Genomic DNA, 14,859 nt, shown 5'->3' on the forward strand with positions numbered 1-14,859 from the left:
AGCCGAAACTCAGCTCGCATTTTCATAAACCCTGTTGACCTGTTCCACTAAGGATGAGCCAGGTTGAGAAAATCCATCTCAGTCTCTGTTAGTCTCAGTTCCTTCATGCACTCATGCTTGCCTGGTCAGAACACACAAGAACCAATGTTCTGCAAAATATGATATTTCACATGATGTAATAAAATGCATTGTCCGAAGCAGGTTCCCTTTGAGGACCGGTTTAAAGATCCCTAAACCTATACCTGTTTATCACCATGATTTAATCCATTCCATTATATTCACCTCTAAATGTCTAAAATCCCTCAATTGTAATTTTCCTTTGAAATGTGCGAGCATGACAGTAGAAGATGAAGAAGAAGGGCATTACATTTTCCTCAGATATGTCACAGCTGTGCACCACCGCGGGAGATAAAGAAAGAGGTCACTATTTATAGTTAACAAAGGATTGTGTTTCACTCCCTTGTCCACGCTCTCGATGCAGACAGGTTAATGTTGGGTGTGTACCGATGAGGTCAGAGGTCAGAAGTGCACAGGGAGGCCTGTCTGGTGAATCTGAGTATAACCAGTCAATCTTCACATTTCCTTTGAGTTATCCACCAGAGAGCTCATTGCCTGTGTTATCTGCTGGCGGTAAAGTGAATGAGGAGGACAGGGTCATAGTGATCCACTTTGATGAGGAGACACTGCTTGCACTCAAACCTCACCCGTCAGAATGGCGTGTATACGTGGTTTCTACGTCTGTATTGTGTGTCTGCTGGCTACTACAGGATGTGGTTATATGCTTGTGTGCGCATTATTCCCTCTCTAATATATGTGCATGTGTTTATGTATCCTATGGGTGCGTATCATTTGTGCTGTGTGCGCATGTTGCCCTTGCTTTGTGTGTAAATGTGAATCACAGTGGCCCAGGCCTTTAACTTTGTGTCATTAAATGCTGTTCATCAGATAGTTGTCCAATTCTCCAGTCAACATGCTGTTTAAGAGTCATTTTTACTTTAAGATAAATCACTCACACAGAAAACCACCATGATCCTGCGTAGTGCATAGATCCTGCATTTTTAAAAAGAGAGATTATTCTGAGGGGATGGTGGCTTTTGTTCAAGTCGTGGCCGTGCGCTACGATTGTTCACACGTAGTGGAAATCCTGCCAGCTATCTGCAAATCAATTAATGTATGGCTGTCTTTGACTTAATTTATAACTTCAATGAATATGTGAGTACTCATGACGTTTATTCAATGCCATAAGCAAGAAATACCAGGATCAGACATGTCATGGACTGTTTATCATTATTATTTATTTATTTTGTAATTTGCATTGGTTCCTTTGTTGTCGCTGGTTGCTGTTTACCTGCTGAATATTGAAACCTCTCTTCCAGTTTTTTAATATTTGATGACTTTTTTTTATTTATAGACTCTCCGTACATATCTGACCTGGGTGGTTTTATCTGGCTTCTTTTCTGTATGCAACTCTTCTCGTCTTTGTGGTGCCACCCATTGTATTTATTGTAAATGCTTGCGCATCAAGCCCAATATTGCTTCTTTCTATAATATATTTGAAGCCATTATTTTGTCATTGTAAAACCCCAGCTCCTTTTCCTTGTTTTGAAATTATAAAAAATATTGATGTTATTATTAACAACAGCAATCAGTTTTCTCTTTTTCTGATTCAGCCTTATGTTAGATTCTACTTTACAATGTTATTTGGAAGTGCCTTGTCAAGGCGAGGTAAAGGCAGGTGGAGGCGTGTCCTACATTGTTGTCCGGCCGTCTCATTGGAGCAGACGGAGCAGGTACATTTGGCTGCAGGCCCAAATTCCTGTAGCGATGACTCACGTGGGCTGATCACACACACACACACACACACACACACACACATACATGGGCGTGCTAACACACTGAACGGTAATCGGCGTATTGTACAATTGCACAAGCCCTTCCCCCTACCTCGGATCTCCCTCTCTCTCCCTCTCTTTGCTCTCATCACACACACACACACACGGGTAATAACCAGTCAGTGGCTGAGCGAGAGCCGGTGTGGAGCTACATTCAAGAAACAGGAGGTAGGATGACACACTGAAGTGCGTTCCTTGAAACTGCTGTCTGAGGAGTGTTGACGCTTCATTGGTCTGACTGCACCTGGTCTTCTGTGGTGCTCCTTTCTAAGAGCCCTGGATCCGTTTGTGTCGCGTGTGGAAGCCCTTATATGTGTTTATCAGAGGGACCCTCAATCCATCATGGAGATCTATTCTAGGAAGCTGTCACCGTAGGCGAGCCAGAGGTGCTGCTGTGTCTCCTGCCTTTCTGCCTCTCTGCTGTGGACGTGCTCACACTTATGTTTCCTTCTTCCACAGATGAGAAGGAGGACAGCGTCTTAGGGAGCTTGCCCCTGCTCAGTTTCAGGGTCGGGGGAGTGGAGCCCTCGGACAACATCACCCGCAAGTTTGCCTTTAAGGTGGGTGGACATCTCTGTACGGGGGGGTTGAACTAGGGATTTATTGGGGGCAGCATTTTGTATTAATTGCCATTTTCTCTGCCATCATTTGAAATTTGGTTTATGAGCTGACTGTTGGACACCTTTGACCTGCTTGGTGCCGGAACATGTGAGACCAAGCCGAACGTCTCATCATAGATTTATGAATGTATATTATGAGCCATATATTTTTGTTTTGACTGTTTCATTTTGAGCAATTTCAGCTCCATGGTTCACATGCTTCTACTGTGCATTCTTTCGTCTTCTCATCAGGAACAATTGTTTCGTGTGCGACAACGTGCCTCTTGCAACAGAAGTGTGACTGATGTATGAACTTGCTGCTCACTTGTTTGGCTCGTGTGTGGGTGTTGGTTTGATCCCAGTTGACTGATAGTCACGGTCACATGATGTTATTTACGACTGTCAGAGAAGGCTGCGAGGACAGGAGGGAATTGAAATTGGAGTCTCCTGGTCTCATCAGACCGAGGGCCTAATTCGATTGTCTGTGTTGACATGACCCGTAGTTTGGGTTATTCCTTAGCTGCTTCTTAGACCCGACGTGTCCGTGTCGTGGGAGGGTTTGGAATATGACGGAGTATGTGAAGGTTCCTGGTGCGTGTGACATTAACGCCGCACTGATTTACGTTCTAATTATCTCCCACGTCTGGAGAAATCACCTTGACAGCCATTTTTGGCTGAAAGCAGTGATTAAACTGCTCTTTGGATCTGCAGGCAGAATGTTAAAAACATACATCACCCAAGTCGGTGTTACATATGTTGCCGTGAGATCCTGGTTTTTATTGTTATACTCTCAGCATGTATTAGATTAGATGTTTAGGCGTTATTGGTCCCACGGTGTGATGGTGTTTTGGGTAATGATATGCAAGTGGTTTGCTGTGCTTTTCACTGATTTAGTAGACCAGTTCAAATGTGGCTGGGATGAGAGTCGGCATCTCTGTCTGAAGTTTGTGGACGGCTGCTCACATGTACAGAATGATTTGTGCTTGGTGTGGTGTTGGGTATGAGGGGACCAGGGAGGTACTGTTGTTACCGAACTCTGGCTCTCTTTCAGTAGGTGTGTGCTATTTTAGATACAAAGGTGCCTGTCAGGCTGTCTAGAATGAGCTCTTACCTGGTCGTGTTCCTTTTGAAGTTAGATTAGATGTCCTTTATTTGTCCCACAGTGGGGAAATTCAATAAGAAGTTGGCACCTCCAGCGAGGATGAGCCCCTGAAATGGAACGATTGTATTTTGTAAATAATCTCATGCAAATTTTTCCTCCATGTGACTGAAAACATGATTAATTTATGTGGGGGGAGGTTAATCAATAAGTCCAGGTGTGTACCATGGACCAGCTCTTTAGACTTGCCCAGGTCCCCTCGCCTAGACCACTTACAATATGTTCTGACAAGACAGTCTTCTGCAGCGTAACAAAGCTCCTCATTGATTTAAGCCACCAACTCTCTGCCACCTCTGTGAATAGTATCATTTGTCTATTGTAAGTACACCTCTGGATAACATTGTATCCTTGTTAACATTAAAGAAAAGAAAGAAAGAAAGTACAATATAGAATATCTTTATTAACATTGTTTTAATCTGAAAGTGCATCAATTTGCCTGAAATTAAAAAAAAATAAATCAGGAGTTGATATGCAATTACACTTGGTATGTTCCCCAGGTCACATGCGGGGAACATACAACATGGCGGCCCGCCCCGCTGTTTGAGGAGGACGGGTCTAGCTTCATTTACGCCGACATCTCCAAGTGTTTGAATCTTTAGCAAAAACCCGAAAACCTTTGTTGGTGACTCATCAGTCTGACCCACTTAGTTATTCATTGACATGATTTCGCTGCGACTCCAGCTGCAAGCTTGGTCTGTGTATTCATGATATGCTGGGAGGTAAGGACAGCCACAGACTTGGTACAGAGCGATATGATCGCCCTTCCCAAAAACTCTGTGAGCATTGCAGTGCTTTAACATCAGTATGAAAATGTCAGACATTAACTGTGAGTTAGGTTTTATATCAGCGAGAGAGTGAGCCTGGCGTCCTCTGCTACATCACCATCTCACACAGTGACCGTTCTCCCTCTCTCTCTCTCTCTCTCTCTCTCTCTCTCTCTCTCTTTCTCTCACCAGCGCTTACTGCTGCTACTCCAATCAGTGTTTGTCATTATGAGCTCCCAGGACTTCAGGACACTTGGTGCTTTTTGCCCCGTGCTTTTCTTTGCATTGCGCCTGCTGAGCAAAGTCCATGACATGTACTGAAGCAACACACACACATGCACACACACTAAACAAATACACTGTCCATGACATCCTGCCAACTATCCATGGTAATGTTCCCACTGTTCATGTTGGGTTTGCACACCAGCCGCTCCTCCAAAGAGGGAGTGAATATTAACAGAAATCAAATATATTTCTGCACAATCATCCTGTTAGGAACATGACAAATGTGCACTGAGGAATGAAGATACAAATCCTTCAGTCAATAATTAGAGGGGTTGTAAATTCAAGCAGAGACAGATTGAAAATGAAATTTTTGGTCTGAAAAAAGGAAGAGATTAGGAGAACCTGTGTCTAACCTGTTCTGCTGAAATTAAAATAGAGTCAAGATGGTGGGAAAATATTGTCACATCTCACCCCGTTGCTTTTTCCCAACCTCTGTTTCTTTCTTTTTATCACTCTCTCTCATTTATTGTAACTTAACGCATATGTTGCTGCCAATTAGTGTTTTTCTTAAAAAAAAAGTTTACAAATACATTTGAAATCAACTTATATTTATTAAGGCGAGAATACATTAATGTATCATCCAGTTGTCAGTTCTAAGTTGCTTGATCCGAGTCGTGGCTTGCTGCGTGGTAACATGTAGCAGCGGGTGTCAGCTGAGATACAGAGCCTGAGTCGGCCTGTATCACTTCAGTAGCAACTGGTGGAGACACATGAGTAGCGTTTTGACGGCAGGTGAGGCCTTCTAATCTCTAGGTCCACTCATCACGCAGGTATGTGGCGGCCAACAGACTGGATTACATAACCACACATAAGTGATGCTCAGAGCTGCTGTGGTTTTCTGGACAAAACAGTTTTCTTTGGGTTGGGTGTAGAGTGAACAGGTTGCTCTCGAGTCCCAGCATGTCTGTTTGGCTGCTTGAGTTCAGGAGACGGAAGAGTTCTTTGCCTAAGATGGCTCTGTCCCTCTCCAGACTGTAGGGAATAGTAGTATGGAAGTAATCATGAAATAAAAGAACATCTAATGCCGACCTGGGCAAAGTGCGGCCTGATGCCTGTATTTTGGTGGCTCTTTTGATGTCAGACTAAAGCTATAACTGAGATGTTGTAATTTCACCGTTTCAATCTAGCATGTTCTTGTTTGAATACGAGCATTTTCTTCTTTTCATTGGCCATTTTTGTGTTTTTCTTGTTCCTCAAAATACATTGAAGGAATGTTGAAAATACACTTTGGAAACTGCCTTTTTATCTTGAACATCTTGTTCATCATAGTTTGTGGATTTATATTCAAATTAAGTTCATATGAAATGAAATATTTCAAGAGGTTTCATGGCATATCTACCCTTTTTACTATCCTTACTTACATCTAATAGGTTCATAGTAGGTTCATTTTGTCATTATATATATTATATACGTATATATTACGTATATATTTTTGATATTTTTCTGTTATGTTTTGTAGTCTTTCTTCAATAGCCCCTCACAACAGTTACACTTTCAAATGTGGCCCTTAAGGAAATTTAATTGCCCACCTCTGATCTAATGCATTTAATCGGGATAATGGTGCATTGTATGCCATATCTGTTACTTCTCAGAATTCTCTTTTGATGCACCACATTTCCCACACGCACTTGTAGTGTCACTGTTTGGTTCAGAGACCAACTAACAAAGTCTACCTTCTCATCGGATTCTTCCATTCTTCTTGCTATGGTTCCCCAACTGTGTGTTTTTGATAGTTCAAGTAGTGGAGCTGCAGGGCTAGCTTACTCTGCTGTTGGAGCTGCGGTAGAGTGAGCTAATAGTTTGTCCCGTTGTGGTGACGGACTGATTGTTTCCCTTTGTGCTTTTCTAGCTCTGCTTTTTGATATCTGGATTGTTTTGTGATTGTTTTGCTGGTGTCATGCAAACGCCACGGAAACAGCACTTTTATCACCTCATCTTAGTTCCATTTGTTCCAGTTTAGATTGCACCGCTGCTTTTGACAGCATTACTCGCAAAATTTTACTTCACCTCCTCCCACCGCTTTCGGGTGACACTGCTGTTATTTGTCTTAACAATCAGACAGGACGTCTGCGTCCACCAATACAGTAAATTTGCCTGTGGCGTTCCTCAAGGTTCTATTTAGGACCTATTTTTTATGTGTTTATGTTTCCATAACGCAAAATTTTCCATCACCGTTATACAGTAACGTATTACAAACATGCAGACTTGCATTATGTAATATCTTGTTTACCTGCCATACTACTGCTTCTTTTGAGCTGTTAGCCAATCACCTTCATGTCTCTGTGCATGTTTATACATGTGCATGTGTAGACACTCCAGTCTTTGCACGTTCTTGTTTATGTGCTGTCCCTTAAGCACTTTGTGAAATGTGTTCTGAAAGGTACTCATTTTTTATTTTACTTGATTATTTTTATTATAACCACTATTTTGATTTGGGTTTCTTTTTGTCCTTGTGTATTAATGTGTAATAATGCTTTTGTTGACAAAAGTTAGGTAGGTCAGACTCAAGTTGTTTCGTTGTGTATCATCGAAATACTGGGAGAAACAAAAGGAGAAGTGGAGGGCTACCATCCAGGTTTGTGGATGTAGAAACGGAGGAAATAAACAGGACAGGTGTGAGTTGGGAGGATGCCCCTGATGTTGTGTGTGTTGTTGTGTCTTCTCCCGACAGTAAATGCCAGAAGTCAGACATAAAGAAGAATTGCATGTTTCTGAATTATTTAGTAAAAGTGTTTAACAGTTCAGTTTTTGTTTTGAGCTGCACATGGTTTTATTTATCCTCAGACAAGAAGCGTGGGTTACTTCAAAACTGGCTTTTATGTCCTTTGAGGATAATAAACAGGTAGAAGGAGTGTTGTGAAGCAGACATGAAAATAAGAGCGTTTTGAATTATTTACAAGCATTTCATTGTCTACCTAATAAGTAGGACTATCAGGCTTTTAGCATGGATTTTGGTACACAATGTCCATATTTTGTATTTGGTGACTACAAATGCTGAGTGCTGAAGGCTCGCACCCTCTGGGGCAGTCTGTTTTTTATTATATGAGGGGCATGTTTTGTCTCTACTGCTCTCCTCAAATGCAAATAATGTCCAGTTTTATTTGCATCTGCACAGAAATATCACCAGTAAGACTCCCAACAACTACCTGCGCGATGTGCATATCCGCAAGATTTCACCTGAAAGCCACAGGTTCATGAAGGCTTGAGAATCGATGAGCTTCGAACTAATGCAGCAAAATTGCAGAGAAATCATGGAAACCAGTATGATGGTGCTACAATGAATGCTCCATATAGGCCTGTGTGATGTGAAATTTAGGGCATCCTATTGAAAAAAAACAGGATGTTTGCCATGTTCTTCAGTTTAGGGTGCCCCAGGACACCCTGACGCCTCTCCAAAACTCTCATGACTATATATTATCAGTACAGGACAGGAACTTCCATTTCGCTCCAACGAAAAAATCTCTTGTCTTAAGTCTCATATGAAACAGTTAAAAACCTGAGTTGATTTTTTTCCCACATGAATGGTTTGACAGCCAATCGTATTCATCATCTTCAGACAGAACCTGGACTCTCATCTGATGCAGCACACTCAATGACCCAGTTTTTGTGTGACACATGGCCCATATATAAAAATGGAATATCCATTTATGTGTTTTCACAGCAAACTGCCATCCTGTTCTGAGAGCAGATGCAGACGCTTTTGTGACAAGCTTGTTTTTGTAGCCTGTTGTCATATGCTGGCTCAATATAGTCATATGTTTTACATTTTAAACAACAAATTGAAGGCTTGAGTGTCTGTTTATGTATGGTATGCAGGTTGGTCCTGGGATGAATGGGTGGAAGAATTGACAGTTTGAATTAAAACACTCCACAATGACCATATTTTGCTCCCATTCTAATACTTAAAAAGTGATATAAAGTCATGACTCTTCCTCGAAATGATTCCAAAGCAAACAAAGCTTGGTGCTCTGACGCTCAATTGCACTGATTCAGTCTCAGTCAGTATTGATATGTGTCCATCAATGGCTGAATTACAGCCACTTGCAAAAACTGGTGTGTTGTCTTTCATGGATAAACGGGACTGCTGAGGTTGAGCCATACTGCAAATCTCTTCCTGCCTGGATTTCCCTTGTCACCTAAAATCTATTCTAAACTTTTCCGGAATGTTTCTCTCATGCCTCAGGACAGGAAAACCTGAAACCCAAAGAGCAAAGTTTACGATCCTCACAGTGTTGACTCGGATATGACATGTACCTATACAAATAAACTGGACAAACTGACTTTGGACAAGTCAGAAGTCTTGTGTACAGTACTTGTTATGTAAGACATAACTGTCAGCACAGGAGTTTAGCTCGTGTAAAGAACCAGAGGGACCTCAATTATCTGTCTAGAAATCGGAAAGACCATCAAAGCAGATCATATAGATCATATCATGTCAAGTCTTGGGTGGTTACCAAAAGGATTATCTAGAATTTCGAGCCCTAGTTTAAGATCCCTCTGAGCTTTGTTGCTACTCTATCATCTCTCTTTCCGTCTTGTTTTCATTCTGAAGCTTTGGCAGGAGGCTTCAAAACCAGTTGTACCTGCAACTTTAGTTCCCTGTTCTACAGACAGAGGTGTGTCCACTGCCTCGAGACATTCCGAAAGGATTCCAAAATCACAGGCGGTTACCTTGTGTCACCGCTCCTCAATCAAAGCCGGAACTTTGGAAGTCATATTTATGAAGGATTCTGCATGCCGTGACGCTCATTGGCTGCGTGAGGTTTGAAAACAAATCCAACAAGTTAATAGTTTCAACACCTTTGGCAGATTCATTATCCTCACTTAAGCTAAATCATTAAACAGGGCTATAAAGGTCTGTAACTGAGTCAACAGGGTGTGTGGGAATGGTCTGCCTGTTCTTCTTCAAAATACTTCCTTGTGAGGACATTGTTTTGCAAAGACCCTTTGGCCGCTCCTCACAACATGAAGACGCCATAATAACTAGGTTACTATAGTTGGGTTTAGGTTTCATTAGGAGTCATGGTTTGGTTTAGCCCTGTGTTTTGGATGGATCCGTTCAGGGTGAGAGGCTGGGGAAAGGGTGATGGCAAGAGTGTCCTGACAAAGACAGAGAGACAAACTTGTGTGTGTGAGTGTGAGAGTTCATGGGTGTATTGGCCTGACTCTTGACTCTGAGCAGTTCTGTCAGGTGACTGTGAAGAGATAAGTGTTCTTCCTCAGGGTCTTTTTGGTCTACTTTTCCTCTGTTGTTTTCATGTCACTGACTCGGAGCCAACATCTATCACTGTCTCATGTTACAGAGACTCTCATACACAGTTGAGCGCAGAGCAAGGACTGGGACATTTCTGTAGCCTTCTTGCAGTATGATCTTGGTTGTTTACTGAAAATATTAAAGGCCTCTCAAAATAGCATCCCAAACCCTCTTTATTTCCCATGACCACTTGAATTACACTGCCCCTGATGGCCAGAAACTAGTAGACAGGTGGTCTCACTCGTGATCTTTGTCTACACCAGGCCTGGTCAACCCGCGGCTCCCGAGCCACACAGCTCTTTCCCCAGCCGCCGAACTGGCTGCCATTTTGGTGAAGTTGCTGTTGACATGATGGTTTATACAGGAAATAAGAGGAAAAAGTCAGAGCTATTCCGGCAAAATGTCAAAATATTGTTCTTTCACTTGCGTTTCACTTTGAAACATAAACAATAAACCTCGCCGCACGTTCAATGGCGACGTGAGTGTTGGTCCTCTGACTTGGAGCGTCATCAGATCCACCATCAACACTGATGACTGACATGTTTGACTTCCACGTTTGACTTTGTCCTTCCCTAAACTGAAGGTCTGGCATGTGTTTCACTTGTGATTCACTGTTGGTGGTGGTGAAGTCCGTTGAATTCAGCGTGCGCAGCGTTGCTCACACACACAGAGCGGGGCCACGTTATTGGTGGCATGAGCCACGTCCAAAAATAGAGAAGTCAAATCACTGGCACACATTTTTATCTACGGCGCTTGATATTTCCAGGAGGATCAGGGTCAAATGGAGGAATTTGAAAAATACATGTGCAAGAGACGTACGCCGGACGTGAACCAGCAACCTGGTGACACACAGGGAAGAGCTTTAACCACTATACTGAGTCAGGTGACCAGCTGCTCAGGTGAAGCCTCACAGCCTGATGTGTCTGTAGCATGTGGCTCTGTTCAGCAACACAATCAAACAATGGAGCTCTGAGCCTCGGACTGGTTGGCCACCGCTGCACCACAGTATACGCTTCCCTCTTAAGTGGAGGGTCAAAGGGCTTGGAGAAGGCCAACATCAGTGATTGTTACGTGTAATGAGGTTAGTGAAAACAACTTTTGGTCTCTTCTCCGGGCCAGCTGAGGCTAACGTGGCAAGGGGCCAGTTGCTCTGGCAACTTTAGCCTGGCCTTGTGCACGTCCTTGCATGGCTGTAAAAACCAGTTGACAGACGGGTAGGTTGGTGGGAGGGAGAGACAGATGACCTGCTTTCATCCAGGCCGTTCACTATCTGCACTGCTGACGACACTTTGTCTCCTCTGGCCCAGAAGAACAGGACACATATTTCCACATTCTGATACCAGGCTGACCCACAGCACACTGTGTTCTGCTTTAGTTGCGAGGTGTAACATAAGATTCTAGCTGGGTGTGTGTGAGAATCATGTGAAGCCAGTGATGGGGAAAGCAAGTTGTCTGAAAGAAGTTGAGTGAAAGACCTTTTCTGGTTGTGTTACAAGTGTTGGTCTTGAGTGGATTTTAGAAAACTGCTGCAGGATTTCAGGGTGAGCCTCTTTTTACTCGACGATTCTGTTATCTGCTAACACTAAGTAATCGTTTTTGACTCTTTATTAATGATGTTACTTGAAGCTGTCATTGAAAAACATGTCTGATTTAAGCTCTTACTGCGCATTAACCTTCCTTTGGAAAAGGAAGTTAAACTCTGTGACTTTCTAGAAGTCAATGATTATCTTATTCATCTTTCTTTGAAAGTACTTTTCACTTGCTTGGGTGCTTTCAACCACTTGAGTTATAAAAAAAAGTGTCTCTAATCCAAGTCTACGCTCTTATGAGCCAATGTGAAACGTGCACAAGACATTCTTCTTCATCTTCATCATCAGTAGAAACAACTCACTACAAAACCTTCTAAACACTCCTAGCCTTACACTATTGATTTCCAATCAATGTCTTCCTCATGTCTCAGTGACAGGGTGACGTTTGACCTAGAAACATCCCAAGGTAGATAAGATGTCGTCTGTGTGATAGCTTCACTTTTCACTGTGGAGTTTGAGGCGAGCCGTAAGGGCTACATCAGCACAGTGTTATTGGAGGGCAGACTGCTTGTTTGGAGAAATCACCGTCCTCTGAACCAATAAATCTTCCTTGTATTGGCACAAATGAAAGCTGACAATAATGTGGAATCTAAAGAACATATAATTTTCACAAATATTCTCTTCGGTCATTGAGTTTGGGGTCATCCATGCCAGATACAAACTTCATTTTCCTTCAGTTCATTAATCTGCATCAAAATCATCTTTTTCCTTCCTGTTGTCCTGAATATCAGGTCCTGTGGGAATGGTTGTCATGGTTTCCACAATTTTAACGACACCCCAGGAACATTTTTTTCAGGGACCCATTAAGCTCCAATCACCTCAGATATTATCCAAAACTGAAGAAATTACATGAATAAAATAGGTGATCTGAGGTTGCAGCAGGATGCAAACACCTCAGCAGCTGCAGCCTGTTCATGGATTCATGGATTCTCCACCAATATCAAACACAGGTCCCATCTTTGAGTACAGAATGTTGAGAAATGTGTCCCCGCTGCAAGAGTTACCTTTCATGAATGCTTTAATAAAAATTACACAAAAATCACGTTATTTCCGAAACGGTCATTGCTCTCACTTTTTCAATATTGAGCTTGTTACATTAATTGTCAGGTTGTTTTGTGATGATGTGGATCAAGTGGAAAATGACACGTAAACACAGGTTTTCTGGTGTATAGTTACGGCTGCTCATTTGATATGCAAGCTGAGCTTCACAGGAAAAGGCAACTCTGCTCCGTCGTCTTAGTTGAAGATCTAACAACATCGTGGAGAACTTATTCCAGCCATGCTATCTGTTCCAACTTCTGTCCTCATGGAGGTGGTAGAGGACAGTCTGACAATCATCCTATCACAAACCCGTTGCAATGACAAATACATTTTTAAATTCTGGTATTTATGTCAAATGTGTAGGCTAGGTCTTGCAAGAAATCCTCACACAGGAAATGCCTCTTCATTGAACTGCCGATTGTCCATTCCAAGCGTTGAATGAGTGTTTTCATGGACTGAACTGGAGTATAATCCCAAGAACGGTTCTGGTTCTGTGAATATATTTTTGTGCCTGAACTCCAGCGCCACTCTGGGTGTGAACTGCTTCACCAGCAGGGGGCAATATAATGAAGCCGTCACAAGAAAACATTACATGGCTTCATGTTGTCTTCAGTTTAGTCAAGTTCAACATATTTTAATGTAGTCACTGTGTATAACTAGAATCAGGAGTTGAGCTCTTACTAACTGAGCTGTCATGCGACCTTCAATTGACATCAAATTCATTTTGTATTTGATATGTGAGTTATCTTTTCAGAAAGATAGCGTCGCCTGTTGTTGGCAGGGATTTGGTAACATTTCCTTCGCACTTCTGCGAGCAAACTTCACTGGGTATTTAGTACTGTGACTGATCCCTGCTTAAACACGTATGAACGTAAGAGGATGAAAACACTCACCTACAGCACACCATAAACAGTTTTTTTAATGATCACTTACTCTTTGAAGCATCACATGCTCCGTCTTCTCAAAATAATCACATAAATCTTATTTGATTTATAGACATTCACAATATTTCGTTCATTACATTAAGTTTTAAAAAGCTCCTTTATGTACTGCACTTAACATTGAATTGGTCCGATTTGATTAGTTTATTTACTCGTATTTTTTAAATTCATATTTACTGGTAAGGGCATTATGAAAAGAAAGGATTGGAGATAACCCTTTTATACTGTCACCCCTGCTCTCCTTCACATATCCTTCCTTGTCATACTACCTGAATCCATGGTGAAGGAAGGACAAAGAAGGGTGACTGCACACTAACACGTACACACACACACATGCAAATACACAGTTAGCAGCCCATCCTCTGTTGCTATGGCTACTGGATCTTATTGTGCTGCTGTCTTAACCAACCACATCCCGTCGCTGTCACTGATGGGGGCGGGGCCTCTGTCTTCCACCGTGGAAGGAAGTGAACAGAGGGACGTCATTTCCTCTTTGTTCATGGAGCGGTTTACATCATCATGGATATATACTGTCAATGTAACTAATATCCATTATACCATCCTTTAAAAAAATAAAAATAATTGCATTGCATTTCATGTTTTCTTCTTTCGTAATGGAAGTAGTTGGTCAGGGCCGTATTCATTGGGGGAGTCTGGAATCATTCTGCATATTTCATTTATTGAAATTAGCCAAGATACAAAATAAATAAATCAATTAATATCACAGTTCCTGAACATATACAAATAATGCTTTGATGCTAAGAAATGTTGCTGAATCTCTTTGCTGCTAATCATTTGTTATTTGTCAAATGACTAAGAACAAACATTATTATTCTCATTATTATTCTTATTACTGTTGGTATTATTATTAGTAATGTATTCTGCAAATTGGGATAATAAAAATAATTATATATAAGGTTGTCGTCCTTCGATACTACATCAGGTGAGTGTGTGTGTTCTATTTCAACTAAAACGGTGGTCCGTTTATGCTTATTTCAGTGGCATGTTCCCTGCGCAGCTCACCCATTGTCAGGCTGCTTATCCGATAGTGCCCTCTGGTGGACAGTTGTTGAAGTGTGGCGCTTTTTTATCAGATTTTTGCAATCGTTTAAAAAAAAAAAAACCCTCTTCTGAACTTTGAAGTATAATCCCAAGAGTCTCGAGAGTTTCCTGTAATTTCTGTTATAATTAATAATGTTGTTCACTGGACTTTACTTGTTTTGACCATCACGCCCTCTAACCCCACTGACTTTGTCTCTTTTTTGCGGAAATGAGAGCGTTGCTTCCCCCTGCTGTCCACTGCGGTTAATAGCTGTACAGAAGGTATTGCAAAGA

General features: G+C 41.9%; 1 protein-coding gene across 11 annotated transcripts in view; it reads left to right on the forward strand.

Annotated features, from left to right (window-relative positions):
* Positions 1–14,859, forward strand: part of plekha6 (pleckstrin homology domain containing, family A member 6) — a 54,864-nt gene that overhangs the window by 10,721 nt on the left and 29,284 nt on the right. For 10 of the 11 annotated variants that reach the window (XR_008414860.1, XM_053868352.1, XM_053868358.1 and 7 more), the window contains exon 6: positions 2,352–2,452. Coding sequence is in view for 9 of the 11 variants with exons in the window: in XM_053868352.1 (XP_053724327.1) it covers positions 2,352–2,452 (101 nt within the window). In the remaining 2 variants the exon portion in view is untranslated. Of the gene's footprint in view, positions 1–2,351; positions 2,453–2,476; positions 14,848–14,859 lie in introns of those variants that run through there. The other variant, XM_053868361.1, reaches the window with a different exon arrangement.

Source organism: Synchiropus splendidus, chromosome 6, assembly GCF_027744825.2.
Source record: "Synchiropus splendidus isolate RoL2022-P1 chromosome 6, RoL_Sspl_1.0, whole genome shotgun sequence".
In the NCBI taxonomy this organism is placed as follows: domain Eukaryota; kingdom Metazoa; phylum Chordata; class Actinopteri; order Syngnathiformes; family Callionymidae; genus Synchiropus; species Synchiropus splendidus.